The following is a 21,624-nucleotide window of genomic DNA, read 5'->3' on the forward strand; positions in this document are numbered from 1 at the left end:
TCGTAACAGCATCCTCTAAATTTAATTTCTCAATCATGGACTCTAATCTGTCACTCTGTGACACAGCTCAAAGTGTAATTCTTCAGCAGCACAGCAGGTGAAGATTAGGTTACTGTTGTTGTTTACACTTGCTGTTATCTCAGATCTGCAGTAGTCCTTAGAGTGATAATGAGTCAGATTTAATAGAGACATGTTACAATGAATGGCACAGCACAGCCTTTCACACATTATTACACTGAAAAAATAAAAACCTTGTATCAACTTAAAAAAATTGAAGTAATCAATCACACGAAACATTTGACATTGACTCAATGTAAATAATTTAATTTAGTTTAACTTGAAAATTTTAAATCCATGCAAACCACTTTTTAAAGGTTGATCAATCTAATTATTTTAGGTTGGAACAAACTAATTTTTTTAAATTAGAACAAACCAACTAAACTTATATGTATATGTTAAATTAAATTAATTATTTTAGTTTGGAACAAACTAATTTTTATAGGTCCGATTAAATTAATTATTTTATTTAATTAATGATTTCAATAAATTTTAATCAATGACTACTCAGAACACTTTTCCTTTAGAACACATTTATTGTTCAATAAACTCACAACATTGAACATTTGCTTCAAATGTATGAAGACTGACAGCAGAAATACTTGAAACACTGCAATCAGTCTCTTCAGTTGTTCATAAGACTTGGCCTTATTCAACCTTTGTACCTGGTAGCCATCGAACTTGGGCAGCCACATTTGTAAATGCTGCAGTGAAAATGCAGCCTTTTTAGTACAACCTTTTTATTAAAAGGATCTAAAGTCTTGGCTGTAAAAACACAATAAAATGTAACAATTATGCAATTATACAATTAATCCCTGTACAGCTGGGTGGTCAGTCTAGTGACTTTTGGGGTCATCTTTATTCCATCAAGCTCCATCAGGACCTTTTGCACAAATTCAAAGGTGAACTGTAGCCTTTTTGGATATTTTAGGTTTAGTGTATATATGAGCCCAGCAACCGATGGCAACTCGTTCAGGACCTCTTTTCCTTCGACAACAATTTTAATGTCTTTAGGTGGATGGAGAGGATCCTCTTTCCCAGTGATAAAGATCGCCATGGTTGTCCGCTCCAGTTCTTCAACCTCATTATCCTGCACAAAAAAAAGAAAGAAAATATGTTATAATTTCAGAAAAATCTCCCGATTTCATGTTAGATTATAATGTGCCAAGCTCTTATACAATCTAAACTTTCAAAACAAAACATTTGATTAGCAAATCAAAATAATCAAATGTTCATTACAAGGGATGTGACTAAATTAAAAGTGATGATCTAGTTTTACTTAGTAGATCTGGTAGACAACTTCCCAGATGAGAGAAAATTTTACACTTTACGATGCCTAATTATCACGAACGTCCTCATGACATTGGAAATAGAACTTACCACAAGCAATGATCACTGGCAGGAGATTCCAAATAATTTGCACAGCAGGAACAGCTGATTGGTGGCTGCTTCCCTGAAGCTGAAAGAGAAAACATGATTTAAGTTTCAGCCATCAAAGTGTGTTAACTACTAACATCATACACAAATTAAGAATACCCAACATTTAACATTAATAGATATATACTTTATTTTATGATTTTAGGAAAGCTGGCTAACATTTTGGTGAATTTCTACCACATGTAAATGCTGTTAATAGTGTAGCAAACTAACATTACCAGATACAAATAGCTGTGCCTTGTAATATTATGGCTGATAAATACTGAACACAAGATAATTAGGAGTGTAAATAAAAGATCACATAGGACCTTTAGCTATTGATAGCATAAGTAACCATTACCATTAATCAAGTTTCAGAGTTTCAGGGATGCAAACACATGTAAAATGTAGTCAAAAAGTATTTTGGGCAGTTTGATTCAATAAACCGGTTGAAAAAAAAAACAGCATAGGTCTGTGCAGGAATGTAATGGGAGTTACCAAATCAGGGTGTTTTTACACCATGATACCTGATTGGCTAATGTCATAGTGATGTTAGGTTTAGGGCTGGGGTTGGGTAAGGGTGATCATTTTAATTGCATGATTTAGAAACACCCAGCAGTTTGAAAACACTCACAAGGTGATAAACGCCCACTTTTGCTCTGCAGAGACCCAAGTCAAAAAAAAAAAAAAAACAGTCCATCTGTTCTTTTATGCTCAACGTTTTGACGTCATTAGAGAAGTCTATCAAATATCAAAAGTCCTTAATCATAACTTTAGTCAGTTAAAAACCTCATAATCATGGAAAGTTTACAATTAAGTTTTGCAACAACACACGGAATAAAGTAACAGCAATAATGTGCATGAGGATTTAAGTCTTGAAGATATAAAGTAAATAAATTAGATGTCATAAGGGCAGAAATCGTAATCCACTTACTATACATAATTTATTGCAATGTATTTGTTATGAAATAAACTTACGTTTCGCCAGGTCAGAATCAATAACAAAAGAACCAGTTCAGTTCAGACGCTCTGTGTGTCAGTCTGCTTCACGCTGAATCATGCATGCGCAGTATCATCAGCTCATCGGTTATCAAATCGGACGTGTCCGACAGAAACGATTCTCGGTTCAGTGTACGTACTGCTGATCGGAAAACTGATGCAACTGGTTCTTGACTCGAGAAAGAGAACCGCTCCAGCAGTGGGCGTGTTTGTTTGTAATCTGGCTCGGCGTTCATCTTCAGTTCTCTCTTCACAGCAGTTCAGTCAGTGTACTGTTTGAGTACATGAATTACTCCGGGATATTGGTTTGTTTGAACTCAGAGGGAGTGTCAGCCACATTAAAAAAGTTAACATCTTAAGTCATTTGTGGATTAATGCTTATTGGAGACGTGAATCGTTTCAAACGATTCAGTTCGATTTGGTGAACTAGTTCAAACGGTTCACTAAGAAGAACCGGTTAAATCGAACGATTCGTTCACGGCAAAAAGCTAAGAAATGTCAAGCGCACAAATCCTCGTGTATATCTGTCCAACAGTTTATCGATCATTTGTTTATTCACGGTTTTAAATTCCATTTATTGTTGGTTTGATGCCAATTCATAGTTCTTGCAATGTGTGATCTAACAGACACACCGTGGCGAGTCGTTTAAAAACAGCAAAAAACTCCAACAAAATAATCATTTTATGCAAATCCACGGCCCTTTATCTACAGATCAAGCATCATAATGTGAATATATCATATTGGAGAGAGTTTTACCGTGTATCCTGCTCGATCCTGCTGTAACGGACGAGGCGCGCGGTTTGAATTTAAAATGGAGAATGATTGACAGCCGCAGGGAGAGGGAAGACGAGTTTCCGTAAACTGTAATTTAATGATCTAAATATAATTCTGACCCTCAGATTAAGCTATGGAATGACTTCAGATGACTTTGTGAAATTATAATCAGAACCTCTCAGAACTGCACGATTCACACAAGTCATGCAGACTGACGCGAAAAAAGCGGGAGGTGTCGAAAAGCGCGCTGTTTGCATCCATGAAGTTTGAAGCTTGAACCTGGGGATTTACTACTGCATTTCAAGTGTCAGAAATTGAGCGGAAAAAAAATGTCTAGCATAATTATGCATTTAGAAATAATAGTGATATCCTAGTGATAATTACATACTATCGAGCGTGAATGCTGAAATTACGAGTCAAGGCCAACGTTAATTGAAAAAAATAATAAACATTAAGGGTATACAAAGTTGATTATTTTACCTTCTTCAGGGTTGCTCGTAGTTCTTCTGTGTCTCTCAGCCAGCCTGGAGGGGTCTGTTGAAGTGTAAGTTACTGCGGCCGCCGCTTAACACACAGTTCAACTGTAACGGACGTTTTTTTTTTTAATTCTTTAAATAAACAGGTCAGGTGGTCAGAGAGCGGAACTCCAACTCAGCAATGCGCATGTGCAAACCATGCTTAATTTAATAAAATTGCTTTGATCAAATGAATAAATTCAGTTTAATGTCCCGCTGCAAATCATATTGTATCCATGTAAAAAAAATGGATTCAACCATAAATATAAACTAAAACGTTTAGTTTAAATGAAAAACACAATAATTTTAAGCTATTTCAACGACAAAATACACATTAAACGAATAACAGCAATGTTAGACTTTTTTCAGTGTACACAATATACAGTGTGTGTGCGTGTGTGTGTGTGTGTGTGTGTGTGTGTGTGCGCGCGTGTGTGTGTGTGTGTGTGTGTGTGTGTGTGTGTGTGTGTGTGTGTGTGTGTGTGTGTGTGTGTGTGCGTGTGTGTGTGTGTGTGTGTGTGCAAGCACCCAAGCAGGACTGACACTGCTGCCCTCTAACAACTTAATTATTGTTTAAGTGTGAAATACACATTGATTGGCTTGGACGAGGTTCACTGCAGGCATCGGCTCTCAACAGACTGAGAGAGATTCATCCATCCTGTCTGCTCTCTCTAATCAGTGGGCTCTTAGCGATACAAGTTAATATATATATATCAAAAAACTTCAGACAAGTTATGAGATTAATATTCAATGCTTTCATTAATCTGACAAGCCATTTACTCATCACAGTCAAATTATTTCTACTAATCTTCCAAAAAGAACATCTAATTTGTTAAACCGCTTGTGCAAATCAGTGTGCATGCATGAATATTCATGATGATTATTGTCCGTACGGTCTGCTGTAGCACAGACAGTGGAAAAAGAACACACATACTAGTAAAAATAAAATAAAATCGTATAGCCTGAATGTAATGTAAGTCGCTTTGGATAAAAGTGTCTGCTAAATGCAGAAATGTAATGTAAATGTAAAAACTAGCCCACTGGAAATGTTCATGCAAATGCATCTCATTCTATATGTCCACCCATTTAGCTCTGTAAACAATAGTTTTATCACGCATAAATGCATGTGATTTTAATGTTCATGAATGTATGCAAATGTAAGTGTGCCTGCATGAGTGAACTTATGCACATCTGTGTGTATGCACACAAAGCTCTCCATAATGGCTAGAGGAATCATCCTCATCTGCATAAGAAACAGAGGGGCAGATGTGTAGGGTTAAGGACTGGACCGCTCAGCTGCAGGCAGAATAGACTTCTGTCATTGACATGTGTCAGACAGAGAGAAATAAATGAACTCAGTTCCATGTAACGATGAGAAGGAGGGTTTGGGGTCATGACCCCTCTCCCTGACCCCTCCGTCATCCAGTGAACCCCACACTTTCATTGACTTCACGCCTACTTGATTTTCCCCCAAAGGAATGACACCACGTTCATTTCGGCTCCCAGCTGAACTACTCTGCCACAAATAAATTGATTCAATATACAGTGCTGTAATTGAAATATCTAATACATTTTGAGGGATTTTCATTTAAGGTGATGTAATGGTATCAGCATAAAGTGTATAATATAATCAAAGATAGACAGAAATATTCATTGCTACACTGCTAGGTTGATTGACAGGTTAATATTTATAAGACAGTATAGGATGGTTGTCATCAATCATGCCTGAGGTGTGTAATTTTGCATTTATACACACATAAAGAACCACACAAACACACATTATAAGTATTAATTAAATTAAATCCAATTCCACTACTTTTAGTTATTAATTATGGAGTGCATTAATTAAATTTAAATCATATGGCACGTATATTAAACATGGGGGTGCTTAATTAAATATGGTTATCTACATCTATTTCCTTCTTCAAGTACATATCTGCAATACCCTTCTTATAATCATACTGCTGAAGTTGAGAAGGGTCATTTTGAAGTCATTTACATATGCATGTGCTGGGTTGCCAGGTCTTTGGAGAACCCGCCTTCCCTGCGCTAGTCACCTTCACACATGCAGATGGAGTCGGTGACTGATTTCCATGCACGTTTTGATATGTACATAACTCTGCATATCATCCGGAGCCACAGGGGCAATAAAAACCCCGGATTAGCTTGTCAACGACAGGGAGGAGTTGTGGAGGGTATAGAGTGAATAAGTTTGTGTCTGATTACGTAAGCTTGAGGGAGCTCATCTGTCCGCCCAGGAGCAGAAACGACAGTCATTTGCTACTACATGACACACTGCTCCTCACAATATTATTCATAGCCTGACGCTCTGAAGGACTGATGTAGGGGAGAGAAATCGCTTGAAATAATGTGAAAGGGAGAGACAGATGGAGAGACATATAGATTAGGTGGAAGGAGAAAAGAAGTGGTGTGTTATGAATACAATTATGTCCACAGAAGATAGATAGATAGATAGATAGATAGATAGATAGATAGATAGATAGATAGATAGATAGATAGATAGATAGATAGATAGATAGATAGATAGATAGATAGATAGATAGATAGATAGATAGGTCTCTTTATCTGATAATATCTTATCTTCCTTTGCTGATCTAAAGCTTGACCAACTGAACTGTCTCAGGCTGCAGTGAAAATGTCAGATTTAATCACGGGTGGTTGAGGAATTAACCTCTGTCACATTAAAAATGTGTGTGTGTGTGTGTGTGTGTGTGTGTGTCTCAGCTCATATGATTAGTGTGTTAATGATGGTGGAAGCCTTTGGAATGGGCACAGATGTGGGGCTGATTTGCATTCCAGGTTGTATTATGAATAAACATAGCTGGATGTGTGTCCATGCTGTTCCATTTATATTGCATTTTTTACAGTTGAGGAGGGAGGTGTTAAGATTTATTTCGCTGATAAACTGTAGTTCAATGGACCTGTCGCAGCGAAAAACTTTCTGGAAATAAGTGCTAAAACTAACAAAAACATGTTCTCTATGTGTACTAGAAACCATCTTTCTACAATTGCATTGGATAAACGTGATTGTGTAGATATGAACCACTTGTTTGCTTTTACTCTGGCAGTTCTATGCAAAACTCAACACCAACATCTTTTAATGAACAAACACTGTAGGAATTTATAACTGTTATGAATCCAGAACATTCCTGTTATTCGCACAAGGGTCTAGCACATGTGAGTAAGTACTGTAACTGGGTCATTCCCTTTCATAATTTACAACGGTAAATTGGTTCCTGTTGATTTGTTAACAATTTACTAATGTGAATGAAAAATTGGATTAACAACTTCAAAACATATTTATACATAAACCTCCTTTACAAAAATGCACCATGTTGTTGTTGTTGTTGTTGTTTTCATTTTCTTATTTCATCTAGTGGCAATTTTTTTTTTGTGAGAATATCAATCTGGCATAGTTTTACTGCACTAACTATGGAATTTGGTAAAAACTACTGCTACAGTGATAGTATTTGTATACAAATACCTTGCTTTTTTTTAATGAATAAAAATGGACATGCACCATGCCATGACAAATGAGTAGTAGTTTTACTGTACAATATAATAACTTTGGTTTTATGGTGGAATATACTGTATGGTGACTGATATATTTCTGAAGGATTTGTCTAAAAGCATTTTTTGACTCTTCTTTTATCCCAGTTATTCATTCACACATCAGAATGTTGGCAAATCTGGACATGAATGAAGAAGAACTAGCACTAAGGCATGATAAATGTAGGAGGTTTGTAGCCCTAAAGATGCCTTATTTAAGCCCGGAGGGACTAAAAGACCCGTGAAATGAGAGCGGGCTGAGCCCACTTGACCTCTCTGAGCACAGAAACACATACATTATCACAGCGGGATTAAAACACGGCCCCGTTACCCTCAACAATAACACAGCCAATTAGAGAACATGGGATCAGCCCCCTACTGTGATATGGATTAATAATTGGCAAAAATAGAAAAGGAAAATGAAGAAAAATACAGCTCTTCTGTGCTGCATCATCGTGTAGACACAGCTACATGAAATGACTTTATAAAGTGTAAATACAAAATGATGTATATATACTAAAGAAAAGCGCATTATGGAAGTGCTGACTCGGCTCTGACTGAATCAAACCTGCTAAATTATACTCCCTTAGATATACAGTACGTTTGCGAACAAACTAATAGAGATATATAAAGTGAGAGGACAGACTGTCACTGCCTTTGACACACATTGAAATCGAGTGGCCTCATTAAAATGTGTATATCAGACCCATTCAAAGCACAATAGGAAGCTGCATTGATGTGAAAGCACAGGAATCCATTGGAAACCTTGCAACCACGGCCTCAGGTGCAATGCGCTTCCTCATATGGCAAAACTCAATTGCTGTCACTGTTCATTGTAGATTCATGAATTTATGCTCATTGTCAGATTAGTCACTGAAATAAGATGTCATGAGAGGCTGGATTGTCAACGAAAAAGGGTCAATTACCATTCTGAAAAACCGAAAACTTTACACAAACCGAATCAAAGGGTCTGGACTATCATTCCAGATAGAGCTGGGACTAAAACACAAAGGACACTTTTGCATTCAAAAGCACCAAATATGACAATTGAAATGGTGCAACAGAAAACATAAATGAAGTTGTTTCATCTTCAACTAAAAAGAAAGTCACACTGTTTAGCGATGCATTATGCATTTGAAAAATTGCATTAAAAACAATTGTTTATTTAGCATTTTTTATTGCATACAATACATAACAACAGTTTTTTTTTCAGACATGTCTAGAAAATGAATGGACATGCACAAAGGGAGTGAAAGGTTCATAAGGTGAGGGAAATACAACAACTTTTTAACACCTTATTCATAAAACATACCATTCTGTGCAAAAAAATCCAGATGCAGACACATTGGTCAGCTATGCATTATCACAAGAGTCCTATAGACACTGGATCTCTGAATTCACCATTACTTCCTGGATTAGTTATCAGGCACTATTGATTTTCCCTGTCTTCGATTAGGTGAGAGGGCCGGCAGCCGGCTCAGTACTCATTTCATAGAAATCAGCTCATCGTATTGGTGAACGCAGTGGACAAACTCACTGGTGATCAACACAGACAGGAAACATACAAAGACAGAAGTGCAGTATCAGGTCTAATCTTTTGATTTACTCATAATCACATACACACACACACACATACACACAAGTACCTAGATACTCGCACATTAGCCCAAAGCATTTCCTGAAGCTATTAGATCAAGAACTATATTAGTTTTAGGAAAATTATAAAAATTCTAGTCAAAATCAATACTGAAAATGCTAGGGAATTTAGTGCAAAATGTATTTACACAATGACAGCATATTCAGAAAGATCTCAATAAGCTCATAAAACACAGGAGGCCAAACAGACACAGCATGATGCAAAATTCAAATTCATATCTGTCAGCAGATGGGAAGGTGCTGCCCAGAGCTGGGCAGTGTGTTCAAGTGTGTTTTGTGCTTTCAATCAGTGCAGTGTTGGCAGTGTTTGGGGAAAAGGACAGGGGACGTATTGGTTTTGATCATGTAGCATCCAAACTCCCTCTCACACACACACACACAAAGAGGGAGCAGTATTATCATTGCTCACTAAATCAGATAACACAAGCTGTGATAAGCTTCTTTTCAAAGGTACATTTCAAAAGCAAATTTACCTCCATCTCATGGGAATGATGTCACTCCTCTCTCTTTCTAACTCTCTCATCCACATAGCAACTGTGAATGAAACTGTAACCTGACACAGAGCAAGCAGTCTAGAGCACATAAAGTTAACCATCAGCATGTGAAGAGGAGTGAAAGAGACACACAGACAACATGGAAGTGAGAGGGGTGGAAATGAAAAAAAAAATTAAAGCTGGGAAGATGAAGGAAGAAAACATGGTCGAAGGAAGGAAAGAATGATGAAAAGAAGTAAATAAAAGAATGAAGGGGGAAAAAAGGAACAGAGTGACTAAAGGAAGGATAATGATGGATGGATGGATGGATGGAAAGAAAGAGAGAGAGAAAGAAAGAATGGATAGATGAAGGTAATGAAAAGAAAGGAAGGAAGGATGGATGATGGATGGATGGATGGATGGAACGAAAGAAAGAAAGAAAGAAAGAAAGAAAGAAAGAAAGAAAGAAAGAAAGAAAGAAAGAAAGAAAGAAAGAAAGAAAGAAAGGATGGATGGATGGATGAAAAGAAAGGAAGGAAGGGAGGATGGATGGATGGATGGATGGATGGATGAAAGAAAGGATGGATGGATTGATGGATGGATGGAAAGAAATGATGGATGGATGGATGAATGGATGAAAAGAAAGGAAGGAAGGGGGGATGGATGGATGGATGGATGGATGAAAGAAAGAAAGAAAGAAGAATTACTTATGAATCAAGGAAGGAAAGGAAAGGAAAGGAAAGGAAAGGAAAGGAAAGGAAAGGAAAGGAAAGGAAAGGAAAGGAAAGGAAAGGAAAGGAAAGGAAAGGAAAGGAAAGGTTTTCTTAACAAAAGACAGGCATGAGAATGAGAGCTGATGGAACAGACAGCATGTGAGAAGACAGTAAGTGAGTGAGTCAGTCTGTCAGCTGAGCTTCAGCACAGAAAGAGAGTTTGAGAGATTGAGAAAATAACCTAAGCGTGATAAGAATGAATGGAGACGTGTGTTTAGGAAGTATGTGCTATTGATCTCAACACTGCCACATGCATCGTGAAAGCTCATTAAACGGGCATCAAAGCTCCTCCTAATTACCTTAACACATACTCACACAGCTCTCTGTCATTACCTTCACTGAACAGAACTCCACAGTGGGAGATTCCCATTACACACACTGCTTAAAGACACTCTCACACTCTGTGACAAAGGAGGAAATGCACCCATACAGATTCACCACATCATTCATGTATATAAAGCTTCTATAAGGGATAACTACATTTCAACAGGACTTTTCAAATCAGATCGTCAAGGCACAGCTGGTCAGAACAATTTGAGGGATTCAATATTCTTCTTATTAAATATTCTGTGCAGATCTTCAGCTGGACCCATGGTCAATTGATTAGAACAACAAGTTAATCATCCCATCAATATTGAGCCACACTGAATATGTTTGACTGATTGTGGTTGAGAAACTAAAGACCATGAAACCTTCAGACAAATTCAATGAATCAAATCATTCATTTCAAGCCCAAATTCTTACCTGATAACTTTCTTGTGTAATATGCTGTAGGTCTATTGAAATCAAATTCACTCCAAAAGTGGAAGATCAATTCTAGTATCTCAGAAACTAGCAAGCACATTCATTCTAAAATAAAACATGATATAATTTGATAACTGTTTCTTATACCTACAGTAATTAAAAAAGCTACTCATCTGATACACGTAAGATCTGAAACGTAAGATCTCAGATGCACAGTGATACATAATACATCAATCTCGGACTGAAAGTTATATTTAATATTTATATTTTATATTTATAAAAACTTATTTTTAAATTTACAATAAGGCTCTATTTAACATAAAACTACTAATAAACAAAACTTTCCTACCATTTATTTAATTTTGGCAGGTGTCCGTTAAAACATTTTAACATTTAATAGATTTATTTCAACATTGCTTAATGTTTGAATATATATTAATACAATTTGGCACACATATAAATACGTACATGAATACATATAAATATAAATGTATTTATATCAAAAATATGAATATTGCTAAATCAACCTAAAAACGAATTTATATCACCAAAACTACTTTAAATCAGGTAGAAGTATCTCTGTACATAATAACTGCAGGTTACCACTACAGTTCTCCTTATTGTAAAGTGTTGCCATTATCATAACTAGACTCTTTTAACTCTACATTAAAACAACGAAAAGAAGAAAGATAGCCCTTACCATTGAGACCAGTGAAGTTAGCCCAGTCCAGCAGAGACGAGTTGAATGATGGGATAGAGGAGATGTTGAAGAACAGATCGGTTCCGTTGGTGGCATCCCGGATGGTATCGGTGAACAGATTCATCTGTAGAAGCGTCTTTATCAGGTAGCGCAGCATCTCTGCTTTCTTTTTATGTGCTCTTCTGTCTCTCCTGTAACGGGTTTGACAGTCCTCTCGTTCTAAGAAGATGTTAGAGTTCCTCACTCAAAGTCTCATTTCCTCAATCCAGTCCTATTGGAAACAATCAGATGTTGTAGGGAAATTACAATAAAAGTCCATTCAGGCAGAAGAAGAACTTTTCTCATTAGTTGTCAGCTCCAGGAGGGATGTCTGGATGAAGGGGGGCGCCCCTCTTTCATCCTTCTGTTGTTCTTCTCTTGTGGAACGTGTTAAATTCGTCCTGCTCTTCTGTCCTTTGTTCTGGAGTCACATAACTTCACACACGTTTGTCCTTCTGCACAATAACACCTCGCTGGTGTGAAAGAATCTGGCTGTCTGATGACCCTCCCGAATCGCTGCTCTTTTTCCCCACCCCTCCTACTATCGCTTTCTCATTCTCGCTCTCCCTCCTCCCTCAGCCCTCCCTCCCCTCTTCCTATCCTCTGGCTTCCCGTGATGGTGTGATTGAGTCCCCAAGGGTCACCGAAAGAAAGGAGAGCAGGTGCTGTTGGCAATAAATGTTTAATTATTGGATTAATAATCATCCCTGGAGGCAAACATAAACAGGATGATACACTGTCCAGCCAGTGGATCTGTATGCACACATGTGAGTGTGTTCCTGCAGAGACAGATGCAAACAAACAAACATGATGCAGCAGAAACTCCAGCCGTCTGGCAATCTGGCGAAAACTGACGTGTCAATTACTGCTACATTGTCTTTCCACAACAAGCAGCCCACTGTGATCTCACACTGTGATGTGCTCCTATAGTAATAGACTTTTTCCACAAATTCCACTTTAGAGAAATCTCAGAGGGCTCAGCTGTGTGTTGGAAATCCTAAAAGGGGATTTTTTTTTCTGAAGTGTTATGCTGGGTAACGGTTTATTTTATTCCGTTGCCAGCTTTATGAATCCAATCTGTGGCAATTTCTTCAGTCGAATTGTTGTGACGAGTGCTTGCTCAATACTTAGGGTTAGATATTTGAACAAACCTCTAACTGCAAGTATTATACTTGTTTCTAAAGCATACATTTCATGAATGATACCCAAAGTGGTGCAGCTTGTTGTGCAATTCACACTTGGAATAAAAAAAATTATAAAACGGTTGAAAAATGTGTGCAGTTTTATAAACGATAGAGGTTATTTCATCTGTTAGGTAGAATACAGAACAATTTTAATCACTGTTTTATATCTGCTTTTTGCCAATAAAAATGAAATAAAATAAACCATACTATGTATAATGTATTTTTTATTGACAATGATTATGCCTAGTAATAGTAGTTGTATTAGTATTGTATACACAATTATAAAAAACTGCATAATAACAAAAATACAATTAGAAAAATAAAACATAATAATAAAGTTCCAAAAATACAAACTGAAAAACAATGCTATTAATAATAATATAGTACTAAAAAAAAAAAATGTAAAAAAAATATTTTAAATACACACTTAAAATCTAAAATAAAATAAATACAAATATAAAAACCAATACTGTATAGAAAACCATTAAACGTTGCATAAAATACAAATAAATAAAATTAATAAAAAAGTTGCATAAACATTATATATATAATGTAACCACACACAACAGAAGGCCCTCACAGCCACCATAACATGTGTTGACTTATGCACAGACAAGGTCCACTTTTACAGTTAAAAATATGTACAGTTTGCATTTTTCCGTCTTCTTGATCTTTAAAAACGGCAGATGCCTCCTTTGTAAGCAACCATCAGATTGAGAATCAAATGGTGTTTCATCCACATACTTAAAAAAAGGACACAGAAAAAAAGAACATCTATTTCCTCCATCTGTTTTCTTGTGCCCATCACCATATGCACAGGACTGAACAGTGTCATTCCTGTGAGAAAAAGCTTTTGTGCATGTCCACACAACACTCAGCAGGAGGGCGCTGGGATTGTTGCGTGTGCATGCATGTATGTCTGTGAATGCGGTCTCACTGGACTCATGTGCTATGGATACAGCTCGACAGGATCAGTGTGCTGCCCATTAGTGCGGCCCTTCCCCTGTTCATCACGAGACAAAGGGATGCATCCGCGGGACAAAGTTAGCATGACCACCCCCATCAAGCACATTCGGAGAGGAAGTTTTCAGCCCAGCCCCCGTTTCTGTCAGTGATGTTTTGTATTCATGGGGTAGTTGTGCCAAAGGCCAATCTTAACAGAGTAGGGGGATTTCATAGACTTCTAGTACTGCACAGTGAGGGTATCAGATGGTAATACCATGGTACTTTGATATAGTTCATGGTGCTGAATGACTTTCGCAATCATATACTCTGGATAAAAATATTTACATTTATGCACTAAGCAGACTCTTTTATCCAAAGCAAATTACAAAAAAAAAAAGAACAAAAGCAATGTCAAAGAGCAGACAATATTTTTTTAATATACAATGCCAGATTTATTAGACAACTACAGTAGATTGGGAATCAAGCTTCTCAATTCTCAATTGTGGTTCATACAAGTATATAATATATATTTGAAGCATTAATTCAAAGTGACCTACAATGACATTGATGAGAAATGACTGAGTTTATATTGAACTGATAATGGATTACGCCTTTTTGCTAAATTTATGCACAGTGTGAAGCATAATTGACACTTCTCTAAGATTACTTGTTCAGATCTTTTTCTAAGAAAAAAAAAACCTGAATGCAAAGTGTCTATTTGTTTTCCCTTTTTTTTTATTTCATTGCTGTCTGGGAGAAAATTAGATCTCATTTGTAGTTCTTTCCTATAGGAATAAATGTAAAGATGCTATGAGAAGAATGTCACTCTTCAATGAACTTTGATCCTGAAAACAGCCATTCACTTACACAGCAGTTTCCTCTGAATGCACCACAAATAGCTCATCGGCTTGTCAATAGATGTGATATGCACTGAATGTGGTTGCTATGGAAATGACTAGCTATCCATAACCTAATTCTCCGAGAAGCATGAAACCAATACATTAGTCATTCTTTTGCAATGTCAAACTTTAAAGCTTTGTGTGAAGTCAAAAGATATGTGCAGCTTGCATGATCATCACTTAACGTTTCATCCTATTAACATGCTGCTGATGTGCACAGCCATTCAACAAACAACCAAACCTGACTTATGACAAATGAATGAAATCTTACGTTTACGATTCAAAACAGACACTTTTAATAATTTCAACAGCAAACAGTGCTGAACAATTTATATGGAGCATAAAACATGAATAATAAAAAATCATCAGAAATAAAGTGCTTTGGTTCGGGAGAGCATAATGATCGTGTTATGATCAGATCTTGTGCTCTGTGGACCCCAGTATGGCGAGTTATTTCTCTATCAAGGGTACTAATATATGTTTCAGTGCCACATTTTAGAGGAACTCCAATAAAAAGTGAATTGTTGCTCCAATCTACCCGAAAAAATGACGTAACAGGCAAATGACTTTAAAAGTTTCTGAACTCTATAAAGACTCAAACTACAGAGTGAAAACTATTCCGACACCTCACAGAATAAGTATTATAACTCTATTTATCACTAAATAGGTGCAAAGTCTTGTCTATAACAAAAAGTAGCTGCCATGTTCCAGTTAACCTGAATTCAAATAGGTGGACACACATACTTTTGGCTATTTAGTGTATATCTTTAGAAATAGGAATGCAAAGTACATACTAGAGAATTCAAGGTCCAAAACATCAATATCTGAAAAAAATATTGTCTGGGTTATCCTCAGAATATGTATTAATGAACGCAACATCCAGACTAACACAGGGTTCGCTCATCATTGCAGCCAACACATCACTGCAGACAATAGAACCTTATTTAATGCCATTTACCAGGCTCTGCTCTCTCTCTATCAGGAATCCTATACAACCCTTTAGAAATGGCCCCTAACAGTCACATCATGACTAGAGAGCTCTGTGAGAGAAATCGATAATGCGCTCAAGATGGCAACAATACCATTTTCCCTTTACCTGCTCAACACCGTCACAATCGAAGACTCATTACCACAGATTCTTCCACTCTCTCCAAAGACTCCAGAGCAGTCAGTCTGACTCAATTAAAAGACACATGGAACAGCACCTAATTGATAAAAATCTTACACTGCCGGAAGAGCAGAAAGGAATTGCAGGCTTTGTTTTCTTAAAATACTATTAAACTTGTTCTTTGTGATGTCAGCTGCCTGAGATTTTCATTTGTGTTTTTGTGTTCCCGATTGATCCCATTGACCTCTACTGCTGCTGCTGTTCATTGTCATAGTTTTAATTGAAAGTCTAAGAACTAGGGCTGCCAATTGAACTAACAATTTAAATTAAAATAATTACAAGATATCAGATTAAACTATCAAATTAAACTATATATACAGTATATATCGGGGTGTTCAGTCAGTATAAGCTGTGAAGCTATTTGAGAGAACAAGTACGTGGACTAGTATATTACTATTAACATTACTATAATTTTCTCTAATTTAAAGCTGCAGTCGGTAACTTTTTACGCTCTAGCGGTTAATAAACAGAACTGCTTGTGTCTTGCGGAAGAACATTGTAGCTGGAACTACTTCTCTCTGTTTATGTCTATGAAGAATCACAAAGGTACTGGGTTACTCCGCTGCGGTTTCCCTGAAGCAATCTAAAATAGTCTGAATATAAACACTTATTATAGGTGCACCCTAGTGATTCAGGACAAGCTAAAAACACGGTTTGGAAAATGGATTCATGGTGTACTCGCTTATTATATACATTTTTCTACATTTTGAACACAAACAAAGTTACGGACCGCAGCTCTGATTGGTTGTTTCTTAACGGGAGCGATGTATTTCTGCAAATGGCAATAGGACCACTGGGAGGAGCCAGAGGAGCTTGATTTTTTCACAGATTATCTGTCTCATATTCTACTGTCAGGACATAATGACAGGTTTAACAAATATATTTTTACAAAAGTTACCTACTGCAGCTTTAAGGTGTAACATAAGGCTAACATAATAAAATGTTTGAATATGTATGTAGCTGTCCGCTAAATTATTTATTTCTCAAACAACAGTCATACATTTTCATTCTTAACTGACATCCCAAATAAGAACGTAAACATCCATTTGAAATGCAAAAATAGTCGGATCAACTACCTCACCAAGGTGGCGAACATCTGCATTACATTCAGATTACATTCAGCATATATCTCTCTTCTAAATGGGAAGATACAAAATAATTCATGTGGCAAAACAGAAGTTTCTACACATGATTTAAGAGCAGAATAATCAGTGGGTATGTTGACATGTGAGCTTGTGCACACACACAGCAAGCTGACACATGCCATCCTGGACATAGTGAAAGATATAGAGATGTGTCTGGTCGGTCTGGGGTGTGGACGTTGGGGACATATTCTCTCAAAAAACCTCCGGCTAAGATAATAAAGATCACCGCCAGTGTGTCAAGCTGTGCCAGAACTGTCTGAAGCAGCTGTGCCCGGGTCTGGTATAGCTCTCTGCTGGGATGCTTATGTTACAGATCTGTCATGAGGTTTGGATGACGTGCTGTCCCTGGTTTTGTGTGCAGTGGGACAATCTGACAGATTGGTGATCTCGGGGAGCCCAGAATTCAGATGCAGCCACCAGGTCCACAGCTGGATGCAAAAGCTCCAGCAGGGTAAAATCCTTTTTTGTAATTGGGCGTCGTTTGGCTCTGGCACAAACAGGTTCTGACCTTTGATGGCTAAGCATTTGGTCTTCCTCATCATTAGGCTGCTCTGCCCATATGCCAAGAGATATAATTGGTCCTTTCCTCCTCAGTCCAGCTTGGGCAGAACGTTCATTGTCTCTCGAGAGGGAATGCTTCACCATGGAAAGGTTCTTCCCCAGTTTCTCTGCTTCTAAATACCCTTCAAAATTATGCAGTTGTGTTGACAAGCACATATGTATCCTGCTTCATAATTCTGAGCTGTTTGTGCACTGAATACAAATATTTCTAGTGATATAATAGTCATGTTTCTAATCCAAACTATAGATGAGATATAATTATTTAAATGATTGCAGTCATAAAAACTTTTGAGAAAATGCTCTCTAAAGAGTTCACATAATTTCAGACATAAGGGATTTATTAAACATACAAAAATAATTAAGACATCAGTTACAGAAAATATAATGCATTAATATTAAAGTGAACCTATTTCAAGTTATAGAAATTTAGCAAAAAATTAAAAAAAATAGTCTACTATTAATAGAATACCAAAGTAGGGCATTCTTTGACCCTCTTGTAAAATTCTCAATCACGTGGATTCCTGTTAAAATTAGTAGATTTCTCTGATGAAAATTCATTGAAGAATGTTAAATGTGACCTCACCTTAACAACATATTTACGATTTATTTTACCAGCATGCTCTTTATTTTTTTCTCTAGTGCCAAAACTGCTGGTATTAATTAAATGCTGAGATAAAACTTACGTAACATGAAAACATAGACCTTGTTTTATCAAAAACAACATAAACAGTCAAAAATATATATATTTTTTGCTTATATATTGCATTTCTCCACAAACATTATCACAGTAGAGTTTCTCTAACTAGAGTAACATAGCCTGATTTCCTCTTTTGTGGACGTTAAGTAAGGAGTCAGTTTGGGGTGACAGAAGCAATATGTTGGGGTACCAAGGGACTATTCGCCACTAGGTGGTCTGGGGGACACAGAGGGCAAAGGTGCAGAGAGCTCAAACAAACCCTGTCCCTCAGTCAACAGAGTTAACTCTCCATAAACGTAAGGCAAACTCAACATAATCGCACAACAATGGCACAATTAGCCGTAACCCCATGGATATTAGCTTGGAAAACACGCCCCCATAATTCATGCCTTTCAGACATTTGCATTATCATTCATTTTTCATGCCTCAATCCCTCATTTTATTTTAATTCCCTTCTTTTTTCTATAAAAGCTCATTTGTGAAAATGCTAAACACCCATTTAAATATGCATAGAGCAGCACCCCCATCTAAAATGAGGTGCTAATTCAAAAAACCTACAGACCATGTCTGGCTCATGTCTGTGTCAGAAGATTAGAGTTTAAATCAGCAAATAACTAGCTCTGGATTGAGCGGGTTATTCTGTTTAAGCATTCACAATTTTGAAAGCCTTACAGGTACTTAGCAAAGCAAAGCCCCTTGATCTCTTACAATCAGTGGATCTCGGTTCGAACCGAGGAGAGTTCATCTCATTCAAGGCTGGTGTGACAGAAGAGGGCTCTGTATTGACTGTTGAGGAAAGATGAACTATTTGTTTTTACTCTAAAGTAAAAGGGAAAAGGAGTCCAGTGATTGGCTTTGCTTCGGGAAAAATGCCTTTCTGCAAGGACAGACCTCGGTGAATTAACCTTGTGGAAAATCAATGTTAGTCTGATCAAGTATCTCTGTGAAGAATTTCGACTTATTTGCGAGGCAATTTGCCGATGGAACGGCTGTTGCCATTGAGCAATTCCTGACAAAGCACTTCCACACATGTGAGAGATTCCATCTCGTTTGTTGTGTTTGTAAGTCTGCGGTGATGATCAATTTCATTCAGAGAACTGGAAAGTCAGCATAAAATGAGATCTGTTTTAAAAGAGAGTTTAAATGCATGTCCATCAATCTCACTGAAATAGAAGGGTGTTTGTTCAACCATAGGCACTTTTTGAAAATAAACTCTTAAAACACACCATGGAAACTTTCATTGGGTTAATTTGTCTACATACAATGTCAAACAGTGAAAACACATTCGACACAGTAGAATTCTGTCACTTTTCTGAAAGTCTAGAACATTTCCATGACATCACAAATCTTGTGATGGAAAGGACATTTAAAAACTATTTTTGAATAAAATGTCTAACTCCATTGTTTCTTACTAAGGCTAATGAGCTACAGTAATAGCTAGCTGTATATGTAGCATAAATAACAAGCTGCAACCTTCCACTCTCTCTCGTGAAGCCAACACGGAAGTGACTTAAAACGTAATTCAACAAATGGCCACTGGAGGCTGGCTGCAAAAGAGATTCAATCCCGCAAACTCCCCATGTTAAAATGCCATTTACAGCAAAAAAAAAAAAAAAAAAAAACGTATACAGGCTGGTCAAGAATTTTTTTTTTTGGTCTACATAGCTAATTTTGGCCCTCATGACAACTGTGTGGGGAGTGAATTTTTTTTTATTATTCATCCATTTAAATTATATTAAGCCTTAAAATTCTGCATAATTAAGGGCGTGGCTACTTGAATGACAGGTGGATTGTTGCTGCTGACACTGCCGTCGAGCTAGGTGGGCGTGGCTTCACCAACCAGCCCCTGCCTTTTGGCCGTTTTTGATGATCCGGGAGTGATGCACGGTTATCGCTGCCAAGATGGCGATAGCCCGCTCAGCCCACTTTCAGCTACAATAAAAACGCTCTTCAGAAAATTACGAGTGATGTCACGAACACTACATCCATGTTTTTATACAGTCTATGATAAATATACACAATTAAATAAGATTTTCACTTTTTGTATAATCAAAAACAGCTTCATGACAGTAGACATAAAAAAATATTCACATAAAAAAATAAAAGTTTCCTTGATTTTTCTTTCATCACTTGATTGACTTTCATCTCCTTTTTGTGAGTGTTTTGTTGAGTTAATTAAGTGACAAAATACTGATTCCACGAAAAAACTGGTGGTTCGCAAATGTGGAAATGATGCTTTAATATAAGGGACACAATATGTCATATTTTATTAAAGGGGGGGTGAAATGCTATTTCATGCATACTAAGTTTTTTACACTGTTAAAGAGTTGGATTCCCATGCTAAACATGGACAGAGTTTCAAAAATTAAGTTGTACGTTTGAAGGAGTATTTTTGTTCCAAAAAACCTCTTCCGGTTTGTCACAAGTTTTGGAAAGTTTTTTTCGAGTATGGCTCTGTGTGACGTTAGATGGAGCGGAATTTCCTTATATGGGTCCTAAAGGCACTTCTGCCGGAAGAGCGCGCGCTCCCGTAGAACAGAGCACTGAGAGGCTGAGCACAGCCTGATCAGAGCGAGAGCGTCGCGAAAAGTCACAAAAGAAGTGCGTTTTTGGTTGCCAGGGCAAGACAACCCTGCACAGATTACCAAAAGAGAAACAGCATTAAGGGACCAGTGGATGGAGTTTATTTTTACAGAGCATCAACGGAGTTGTGCAAGTGTTTTTGTTTGTTCCCTGCATTTCGAAGATGCTTGTTTGACAAACAAGGCCCAGTTTGACGCCGGGTTTGCACATCGTTTATTTCTTAAGGATAATGCAGTCCCAACGAAAAAGGGTCACGATCGTGTGTTGGAACCGCATGCAGTGAAAACTGCTTCAAATATCTCTGTGTTGTTAACTTAGCTATCAGCGCATAAGCACATCAAGTAAACAACATGCGATGTCATCAAACTGCACTTTCCACATGTACAGCTTAAAAAAAAAAAAAAAAAAAAAAAGAAGACATAAAGTGGAACTTAGTCATTTTCCAAAACCGCTAAGCAAATATATACAGTTTCAGTACATACCACATAGAGACGCCTTTGCTGATGCTGCTCTTGTTAAATTTCAGCCTCTGGATCTGTGTCACAGCTTCCAGACGCTCCCAACTCAAAAGCCTACTGGCGCTCGTGATTCTTTAGCTCCGCCCACACGCCACGCCTCTAGGCGCTCGTGTTTTTCCGGAAAAAATCGGTACAGACTATCTTTCTCTTATAAATATAATAAAAATAAAGACTTTTTGGAGTTATGAAGGATGCAGTACTACTCTAT

General features: G+C 37.2%; 1 protein-coding gene and 1 long non-coding RNA gene across 4 annotated transcripts in view; both read right to left on the bottom strand.

Annotated features, from left to right (window-relative positions):
- LOC113054386 (roundabout homolog 2-like) overlaps positions 1-12,230 on the bottom strand; it is an 89,546-nt gene extending 77,316 nt beyond the window's left edge. The window contains exon 1 of the mRNA XM_026219913.1: positions 11,678-12,230. Within this exon, the coding sequence (XP_026075698.1) occupies positions 11,678-11,834 (157 nt within the window). The 5' untranslated portion in view covers positions 11,835-12,230. The remainder of the gene's footprint in view (positions 1-11,677) is intronic.
- Positions 574-4,108, bottom strand: LOC113054387 (uncharacterized). Of its 3 annotated transcripts, none has more exons than XR_003277373.1 (3): positions 3,727-4,108; positions 1,438-1,516; positions 574-1,147 (listed from the first exon to the last, which is right to left on the bottom strand). It is a non-coding gene; the product is annotated as an uncharacterized LOC113054387 (long non-coding RNA). The 3 variants fall into 3 exon arrangements; XR_003277372.1 differs by lacking the exon at positions 3,727-4,108 and adding an exon at positions 3,229-3,663; XR_003277374.1 differs by lacking the exon at positions 3,727-4,108 and adding an exon at positions 2,452-2,486.
- Positions 12,231-21,624: the final 9,394 nt, after the last annotated feature.

The sequence above is a fragment of the Carassius auratus genome, chromosome 35, assembly GCF_003368295.1.
Source record: "Carassius auratus strain Wakin chromosome 35, ASM336829v1, whole genome shotgun sequence".
Lineage (NCBI taxonomy): Eukaryota > Metazoa > Chordata > Actinopteri > Cypriniformes > Cyprinidae > Carassius > Carassius auratus.